This window comes from Notolabrus celidotus, chromosome 6 (genome assembly GCF_009762535.1).
Source record: "Notolabrus celidotus isolate fNotCel1 chromosome 6, fNotCel1.pri, whole genome shotgun sequence".
Classification (NCBI taxonomy): domain Eukaryota; kingdom Metazoa; phylum Chordata; class Actinopteri; order Labriformes; family Labridae; genus Notolabrus; species Notolabrus celidotus.
In genome coordinates this window covers 19,599,494-19,609,085 of record NC_048277.1, presented here as the reverse complement: position 1 = coordinate 19,609,085, position 9,592 = coordinate 19,599,494, and the positions used below count along the sequence as shown (strand labels likewise).

Here is a 9,592-nt window from a genome sequence, read left to right as displayed (position 1 = left end):
TCAGGTTACCAAGCAACAAAAGTGAGAGTGTATCTGTCAGAGGGGGCACAGAGGAGTGATAGGTGATACATGACCATGTGACACGTTACACCTGTTTGAAAAGTATTACGCAGCTTTAAATGAAAGCTTGTGGGTACCAAGATGTAAATCAAGGAGAGTTTAAAAAAGATCTGGGGTGAATCTGTAACTCCTCTCCACTCTCCAGTTGGAAACACAAATACTGACAACTGACATAAGTCAATCATACTTTTCATTGCTCTGGACGGCCCTCTAATGGGATTGTGATGACTTGAGCAGAATAATGTACGTTCACTCTCTGCATCTGAGTGTCTTGTTTAGTTTTTGTTCTTTTGTTTACTGTTTTTTGACTATCTGTATTATCTCAACTGACTCCAAAAATACTACTACTACTACTACTACTACTACTACTACTACTACTAATAATAATAATAATAGTAATAATAATAATACATTTTATTTATATAGCACTTTTCAGAAACTCAGAGACACCGTACAACTGTTAAAATCAATACAAGCAACACACAAGGAACACAGATCAAACAAAACAACAGTACAATCACAAATGAAAAGCTAACATAAAAACGTGATTTTTTAAAAGAGATTTGAATGCTGAAGGGTCAGAGCAGTTTTGGATATGGGAGGGGAGTACGTTCCAGAGGGTGGGGGCGGCTACGGAGAAGGCTCTGTCCCCCGAGGTTCGGTGCTTGGTTCAGTGAGGTGGAGACAGGGGGTTGGCATGTGAGGAACGCAGGTTACGGGAAGGAGTGTGATGATGGAAGAGGTCAGTGAGGTAGGAAAGGGCCTGGTGGTGGAGGGCTTTGTGGGTGAGGAGGAGGATTTTAAACTGTATGTGGTAGGGGACGGGGAGCCAATGAAGATGTTGGAGGACGGGGGTGATGTGGTCTTATTAACTGCAATAACTCAGGCACTCTTGTTAAAGGAACTAAGGACCGGACCTGAACTAGGTGGGTGGTGGTGGGTTGGGTGCTGTCATGTTGTATCTATCTACTGTATTTTTCTTCATTAATTTTGATTCTGCCCTCTGTTAAAAGCAAAACCCAATAAAAAGATTGTTAAAAAAAAAAGAAAAGATATAAATTGGGAACTATGTTGCCTGCTTCTCACAAAACGTATGTCCATATTTTTATCTTGATGAATAAAGCGCTTCAATTCTAAAACAGAAATGAAATACTACAAGTATTAAGGTAAACTTTATTTTTATATTGTAGAACAAAGACAATAAAGAGAACCTGAGATTATGTGGCTCACTGTATATCACCACAGTCAGTCATCACAGTGCTGAAATTGACCTGTACAGTAAAACAATGCTTTGATAATACATAATACTGTTAACGTATTGAAAAAACTGTGGACAATGTCTTATTAACGTGTAAAATACACATGAAATGATACCAATAACATCAAAACAACAAACCCCTGTGTAGTATAAATATTCAGTGCTACATATCACAGAATGAAAATGTGTATACAAACAGTAAATTGTAGACTTTCACTTCAGTCAGTTTGTTAAATCCACAGGTCATGGAGGTTCATCTGTTGAGATATGTCTTTTTTAAAACTGGGGTGTACAGTAACAGGATGCATATGCAGTCCTTGAGTCTACTGAAGATTATTAGTGCATTTGTGTGTGTGCACAGGTAAGTGTCCACTGAAGCAGCTTCATGAGGATTTATCATGAATGATCTTGGGGCACTTGTCCGGCTGTATACAGTGGCTGTCATGAAGAACCAGACCAGCAGGACACTGGCAGCCCGGCACACAAGGTTTGAAGCAGTGGCTCTCTATCACCCCCAGTGGTACGTTGACATTGAAGCAGGTCACTGGACATGGGGGTCCGCACTCATCAAACACAAAGCCCCTCTCCACTGGACAGCCCACAGCTGTGGAAGACAGACAGTGACAGATACACAACATTTACTGCAAATACTCACAACTTGAATACTGCACCTTGACATGCTGTTCAGTCAAACTCTGACCTTCTCACTCCTCCATTAAAGTGTATCTTATTGTATTACTTTGTTTCATATACTCTTATTTTGCACTGTATCATGTTGCAACCATCAAAAGATACAACACTATCTAATGTCACTAAGCTTCTTCACACATGTCAAATAGATGTCTTTGGTGTTGATCTTGACAGATGGATCGGGGCGGCGTCTGCAGTGATACCGCTCTGTTGTGGTGAAGAGGGAGCTGAGCCGAAAGGCAAAGCTCTCAATTTAGCGGGCAATCTATGTTCCAGCCCTCACCTATGGTCACGAGCTGTGGGTTGTGACCGAAAGAACAAGATCCCGAATACAAGCGGCTGAAATGAGCTTTCTCCACAGGGTGTCTGGGCTCGGCCACAGAGATAGGGTTAGGAGCTCAGACATCCGGGAGAGGCTCAAAATAGAACCGCTGCTCCTCCGGATCGAGAGGAGCCAGATGAGGTGGTTCGGGCATCTGGTCAGGATGCCTCCCGGACGTCTCTCTGGGGAGGTGTTTCGTACATGTCTGTCTGGGAGGAGGCCACGGGGAAGACCCAGGACACGCTGGCGAGATTATATCTCTCAGCGGCCTGGGAACGCCTCGGTATCCTCCCAGAAGAGCTGGTGGAAATGGCCGGGGAGAGGAGTGTCTGGGCTTCCCTGCTGAGACTGCTGCCCCTGCGACCCCGACCCGGATAAGCGGAAGAAGATGGTATGGTATGGTATGGTGTGGTGTTGATCTTACGGCCTGACAAACTCAAGCATTATTACATGAAATGCTATAAGATTGTGCAAATGCTCATGGAGCTGATTGAGAAAGTATGTTTTTGGGGGTTTACATGTGTGTGTGTGTCCTTATGTGTGTCCTCACCACATAGTGATGGGCTCCTCCACTGCAGGACAACTCCAGCCTCTCTGCACTGACTGGCGTAGGCCTCCAGCGCATCACACAGACACTCGTCAGTGTTTGCCCCGCAGGCACAGAGGTCATACACACAGGCTCCGTACCAGGGCTCAGGTGGCACCACACGATGGCAGGGCTTAAACACAGCAGACTTTAGTACCTTGCAGCGAGCGTTAGCACTCTTCTTGGCCTGGTATCCCGCATCTTTGCAGGGATCTACATCTTCACCGGGACGACAGGATGAGAGGGAATGGCTTCCATTTTTTACCTAAGATGACAAGGAGTTGTTTGATTACAGCAGGTAAACTTCATTTACATTTTACTTTGCTCCCTGTGTGTTTACTTTACCCTCCAGCTGTTTCCAAAGTCAGACTCTGATAGGCTGATTCGTCCACTGGGCATCTTGAGATCATCCTGGTAGTAGTTGTTGAAATTTCCACACAGCCCACAGGTGTGGCCCTTATAGGAGCCGGGCACACTCACTTCTAGATGTGAACGGCCGCTCCACTGCACCTAAAGGTTTATCAGACATGTCGTTGTATGAAACCTTGGAGTATTCAGACTGTTGGTATTTTCAGTGATATGTTCTCAGAATGACAGTGAGAGTAATAAGATTCTACCTTTAGTCCAATGTTAGTGTTCAGTAGGATGGTGTTGGTTTGTCGTTCTACATAGATGTATGGTTCTCTGAGGAACGGCAAAGTCACAACCTTGTCATTCACCTGAGGAGCAGGAAAATTGCTGAGTTGATGCAGAGCAAAAAAATGAATATGTAAAATCATGTGCAGTGTGTCAACACAAACCTTCACAACCCAGTCCTGCAGTAGCTGCACTGTGATGTCTCCAATAAACACAGTCACCTCTTTAGTCCAGGACACGCCTTTCCGCCCTCGATCTTCATTAGTGGCATGAATACTGAACAGCAAAAGGGGGAGTTCACTGAGTTAGACATTAAGAGTAGAAATTATTTAAAATTTCCTTAACGTGTAATGCTGTATTAACATTTTGGATGTTAATGCATGAACTGAAACTTTTAGATACTTACTATTAGGGTTGCAAAGGGGTGGAAATTTTCTGGTAAATTTCCTGAAAGTTTCTGGTAAATTTCCATGGTAATTTAAGCTGGGGAATTTTGGAAATATTCCAAATTGGAAACTTTCCATGGGAATTGATGGGAATTGAGGGTAATTTAATGGAAAGGTATGATATTCATGCATAAATATTTGTTTTGTCATCCCCCTGACCCAACCCATTCAAAAATTAACAAAAATGCTATCCCAACAAAGTCCCATTCAAAATGTTAAATGAAAGGAGCCCCTCTCCCTCCAAAAAAGTCCCATTAAAGCTGCAAATAAAAAAGCATCTTCCCTCAAGCTTCTCAAGCCTAGCCTCTGCAGGATTCTAGAAATCATCTGTGCATGTGATGGAGGAATGCACAGTGCATGTAGGAGGCGTGGTCTCAATAGCCCTGCAGTAAGTAGTGTGCTATGTGCATGTGATTGAGGAATAGCATAGATGGTCAACTGTACTTGCATGAAATCTGGTTGCTTTAGTCAGGATGATGCTAAAATATATTTTCCCCAACTATATTTAAGTTCCCTATTAAGAGCCAACCTTCAATTTAGTAAATTCCTGGTTTATTCCTATTAACCCTACTTACTATAGCCTAGAGTCCCTAACTTGGAATTAAGTATTGTGTGGTGTAACCAAACTTTTTTCTTTTAAGATTGCAATTATTTTTAGAGGGCAAGATAGCAGTGGAAGTGGCCAGCATTTCAAAATCATGGCAATAATTAAATATTTTGTTGCTATGACACCACACTTGAAACCGTCTTACCTGAAGTCCCCACCCTTGCAGTCCTGCGCCAGGACGTAGGTGCACGCTCCCTGGAAGTGGAGCATGCGGCCATCGAAGGTGTGATAATGAGGGTCCCCGAAGGCAATGCAGGTTGCTGGACGAGGAAGGCAATGAGGACAACACAAACCAGGGACGATGGCTGGCATCTCGTCCTGAGAGAGAGAGAGAGAGAGCGCGCGCGCGCGCACACACACACACACACACACACACACACACACACACACACACACAGCTACACTTAATTTGTTACTCGGATGAACCCAGGTGAGTCACAGGAAACCAAAAGTCTGCCATGTCAAACTGAGCTCCAGCAGGATACTAATGAGAAATGTCCAGTATTTAAAGTCACTGCACAGACTGAGAGTCTGCAACTGTGAGGCATCATGGGAAGATGTAAGACTATGATGAAACACAGTGAAAGAGTGTCTGTCTGAGTGTGTGTGTTTGTTGTACTGACTGTTGCACAGGTGAGAGGAGGGCAGCGTTCACTGAAACAGTGCACATCTCCAGACACACACGTGCAGCTGGTGCACTCATCCACATCCCACTGTTCATTAGAGTGATACACCGTCCCCTGGTGCAAACACGACACCCCTGAATCTGCAACACACATGCACAAAAACACAAGCTATGCTAATGAATACTTTGATCAAGGACCACAATCAATGCTCTTTGGACTAGCTGGCAGTTGTACCTTGGCATTCGTGGCAGCATTTCCCTTGAATTTTCACTTGTTTCTGTCCATTCAGGCAGACAGCAGGGAGACATTCTTCAATGCTGCACTCAATGTAACCCAGCTGAAGAGGAAACACAAACATCTCTTAGATTCCTATGATCAATAACTCAAAAGTAATTTTAAAGCCTTCTTTAAGTTGCTCCAAAGTTTTTACTCTTTCACCTCCACTCTAACGTCTTGAGCTGATACATTGTCTTGAAAATTGTTGTGCAAATGTTATTTGTGCAAGTATCTCTTGAAGATTTACATTACAAGTACACGTGACACAGTCGTCATCACTGTCTGTCCATCTGCTGCCGTTGATCACACGTCTGTTTTGGCCCTCAATCACACAATCTGCATGAAACACAAAAGAGCCATCACAATGTATGCAGAGACATTACTCATAATTTAAAAGGCAGAGGAAAACAGAAAAAAGGTGTTGTGTCACCTTTACACACAGGGCAGCACGAGTCTGGAGGGGTGAACTGTTCATTAAAAGGGCAAGTGATTGGGGGGCAGTTCTGGTGTAAGCAGGTCCATGTCAGGTCCTGAATCACAGACACAGACACTGTTTCACTGTGCGGCACAGAATCACTTAGTTTGTTGTGGTTTCATCAACTTACAAGGTGTCAAGATGTTAAACAGAAATTCACATGACTGACACTCCTGAATAATCATATTGTAGCTGTCATACCATGCACTGGCAGGTAAAACAAGGATCATCAGTCGCCAAGACTTCATTGCCGATCAGTGCAGCGGTGCAGTTACTGAGAGGCTCTGTAAATACAAATGGATGTCACAGAGTTAGGAGGAAATATACCAAAGAGCCCATCACAAAATGCAGATTGGTACTGACGTGCACAGACAGGACAGCAGGAGTCAGGTCCCGAGAACAAGATGTTGCTCTTGGGACAGTCGACCAGACTTGGACACTGTTTTCTGTAACACCTCAGGTGCTGCTCTCCATCTGGCATCACCTGTGATGTAATAACAGAGGTTGGATTACAGCTGCTGCGTTCAGTAGTAATACTTCCTGAACCATAACCTCTGCACTTTCCTACCTATCGTTAAAATGCTTTTATCAGTAGGGATCCACCCACTACTAATCAATGGATAGACATCGTGATAAACATTCAAAGTATGGAGCATATGACTTACAAACTAAGACTGCAGAGGGACAGATATGAGACTTTCTGGGAAAAATGGAATACATATCTCATACACAGAGGTTATAACCTAACTTACATTTTGATATACTTTGACCTATGTTAACAATGTTGTTATTGCTGTAGTTTCTGGCGAAGCATATGCATCTCCCCCCAAACTGTTACTGTTAATACTATTGTTTTTGTTGCTCTGTGACCTGTATAGATAGAACATACAACTGTAGCTACTTCCTTCTAATTCATTACCATTATTATTTTTTATATATAATATTATAATAACTATTATTATTAGTAGTATTATTACTATTATTAGTGTTGTGGTTGTTATTGTTATTATTGTTACTGTTATTATTTTACATTCATTTTAATTTATTTCTATTATATTTATTATTCTACTTTAGGTTTTTACTCTTTCCTTTCCATGACTGGTAAAAATACAGTGCATCAGAGCTGTTGTGTATCCTGAATGCTAAAAAATGTTTGAAAAATAGAGTATTAAAAAAAAAAAAAAAGAAGTTTTTATCAGTTCATTATAAAGGGATTAGCAAGAGGTGATTAACGAGTAATTTTTACAATTTAAAAATCAATCCAAAAGGTAATTTACATAACCTTTAAGATTGTAAAATGTAAGGATTTTTTTCTGTGTTTAATAAAATTGGAATTGATTGTGTTTTGGTTTTGGACTGGTGAGATCAGCAATTTTAAATCGTTAGACTTGCTTGACATTTGTTTTTCGGTGTTTTACGCACAGAAAGATTGATCAATTAAGACAAAATTGACACAGTCGCTTTGTTTAATACACAAATGTTCTGGTTTCTCATCCATTCTTACTGGGAAGAGCTTATTCCATGGAAAAACTCACCTTCTTCTTAAGACTACGAGCTGATGACAGTGTGAAATACTGGAAAAAAATTGAACTCATACATCAGAGTTTGTAACCCTTCATCTGTGTAGATGATATTGTTTTGTACTAGTGAATGGCCTGGAACAACCTCCCTTTATTTTATTATTACTTGTTTTTAAATGTATTTCTTTTTTCCCTTTTGTAAACCTGAAATTGAAATAAAAAGAAAGTAAAAAAAAAAAGTTGTCCTGGTTTCCAGTAGTCAGGTGACAGTGTATTGTACCTCACATGTGCAGATCTGACAGGGGTCACCAGCTGGATGGAAGCTGTCACCTGGTCCATACACTTGGCCCTCAAATACACAGTCTGTCAAAAACAATCATAAAAACATTTGAAACATCAAGAGCTTGAAGCTTCCTGGTGTAAATAAAAAGCTGTCAAAGTGAAGCCCATTTTTCTTACCAGCACAGACAGGGCAACACTCCCCAGGCACATCGATGAAGTTCATGCAGGGAGACAAACAGCGCACCTCAGAGCAGGTGGTCACTCCGTCGACACACATGCACGTCATACATGGGGTGGAGTCTGCAAACCAGCTGCTGCCCTCAGTATGCTCCTCTCCTCCATACATGCAACCTGAGGAAACAATATCAAGTCAATGGCAGAACTTTTTCCTCTTATGACTTCTAATAATAAGCTGTGTTTACCTCTGCAGCGAGGACAGCAGGCTCCTGGATCAGTCACCTGATGCATGCAAGGCAGTTTGGGACACTGAGGAGATACACACTGCACCTCACCTGCCTACAAGACACAGTGTTTAAGCACTCAAACAGAAGGACAACTGCTAATATGAAGAAAGAGAAGAAATGGAGGAGTCAGACCTGGCAAGTGCAGGTGGAGCAGTGATTTGAGCTCAGGGTCCATGTCTGCCCGTCACTGAACTCCTGTCCTGCAAGTGTACACACTGAGAGAAAAGACAGACAAATTGGGAAAACATTGAAAGATGAATCAATTAAGTCTTTATAGATAGAAAGTATGACATATAAGTTAAAACATATTTCAGCAATCATATGTAACCCTTCAAATAAAATGTACACAAACAGTGTAGACATACCTGTGCACTCAGGGCAGCACTGTCCTGGTTTGGTAACTGGTCGAAAGCAGGAAGTTGGAGGGCAGACCAGGGGCACACAGGTGACTGTGCCTCTGACACAGGTGCAGCGCCGGCAGGGGTTGGAGGAGGATTTGAAGGTGTGACTGTGAGAGTGGACGACACCCTCGTACAGGCAGGAGTCACAGACGGGGCAGCAGGAATCTGAAGGGACTGGATGGGAGCACTGGACTGGACAAGGTCTCCTCTGACAGTTCACAACTTCATTCTAACCGAAAGAAAGCAAAAAAGGGGGTTAGAATTACTGAGGTAATTTTAGTTTGGGTCATTCTTTTGTTTTTATCCTTGTCACACTAACCAGACAGGAGCATGATGAGCACGGATCAGACGGTGATGTGAAGGATGAGCCTGATTGATATTCTCTCCCTTGATGATGACAAATCCCTGTGCAGACAGGACAGCACTCACCAGGCAGGGTCACTGGACGCACACAGGACACACTGGGACAAGACGCACGTGTACACACCACACCACCATTCTGCACACAAAAGCACACACACATATACAAAAAATGAGATTGACAAATTTCTTTTTGCATTCTCATCTGTAGTTCTCTGAAGACAAACAGATGAAGGAGCAGTAGTTCAGTGTTAGTCATGCTACATGTATTTAAATAACAAGTTAAGAGCTTGTGATTAAGTTTTATAAAAGGTCAGGGGATGTTAATGAAGGTACATATAATCCTGATGTTTTTTAATGAGTGTTAAATTAAAATGTATGTGTGAAACTACCAGACAGGAGCAAAGCTGGCAGCGGTCTGTTGGGTGTGGGAAGCGCTCTCCGTTAAAACAGCCTCGTCCGTTAAAGTTGCATCCGTCACACACTCCACATGTGCAACCATCGAGTGCAGGGTGTGAGCATGATACAGTGGGACATCTTCGCTTTGCACACACCACTTCTCCTCTCTGTGGAGACAGACAAA

General features: G+C 42.5%; 1 protein-coding gene across 2 annotated transcripts in view; it reads right to left on the bottom strand.

Annotated features, from left to right (window-relative positions):
• Positions 1–1,219: 1,219 nt before the first annotated feature.
• kcp (kielin cysteine rich BMP regulator) overlaps positions 1,220–9,592 on the bottom strand; it is a 29,745-nt gene continuing 21,372 nt past the window's right edge. The window contains exons 28-46 of one of the 2 annotated variants that reach the window (XR_004631679.1): positions 9,402–9,575; positions 8,969–9,148; positions 8,614–8,878; positions 8,381–8,463; positions 8,207–8,300; positions 7,962–8,135; positions 7,783–7,865; positions 6,346–6,466; positions 6,184–6,266; positions 5,938–6,037; positions 5,755–5,843; positions 5,466–5,568; positions 5,229–5,371; positions 4,751–4,923; positions 3,717–3,828; positions 3,534–3,600; positions 3,262–3,426; positions 2,881–3,181; positions 1,220–1,922 (exon numbers count right to left, since the gene is read on the bottom strand). Coding sequence is in view for 1 of the 2 variants with exons in the window: in XM_034686619.1 (XP_034542510.1) it covers positions 1,702–1,922; positions 2,881–3,181; positions 3,262–3,426; positions 3,534–3,635; positions 3,717–3,828; positions 4,751–4,923; positions 5,229–5,371; positions 5,466–5,568; positions 5,755–5,843; positions 5,938–6,037; positions 6,184–6,266; positions 6,346–6,466; positions 7,783–7,865; positions 7,962–8,135; positions 8,207–8,300; positions 8,381–8,463; positions 8,614–8,878; positions 8,969–9,148; positions 9,402–9,575 (2,766 nt within the window). In the remaining variant the exon portion in view is untranslated. Of the gene's footprint in view, positions 1,923–2,880; positions 3,182–3,261; positions 3,427–3,533; positions 3,636–3,716; positions 3,829–4,750; positions 4,924–5,228; positions 5,372–5,465; positions 5,569–5,754; positions 5,844–5,937; positions 6,038–6,183; positions 6,267–6,345; positions 6,467–7,782; positions 7,866–7,961; positions 8,136–8,206; positions 8,301–8,380; positions 8,464–8,613; positions 8,879–8,968; positions 9,149–9,401; positions 9,576–9,592 lie in introns of both variants that reach the window. The other variant, XM_034686619.1, reaches the window with a different exon arrangement.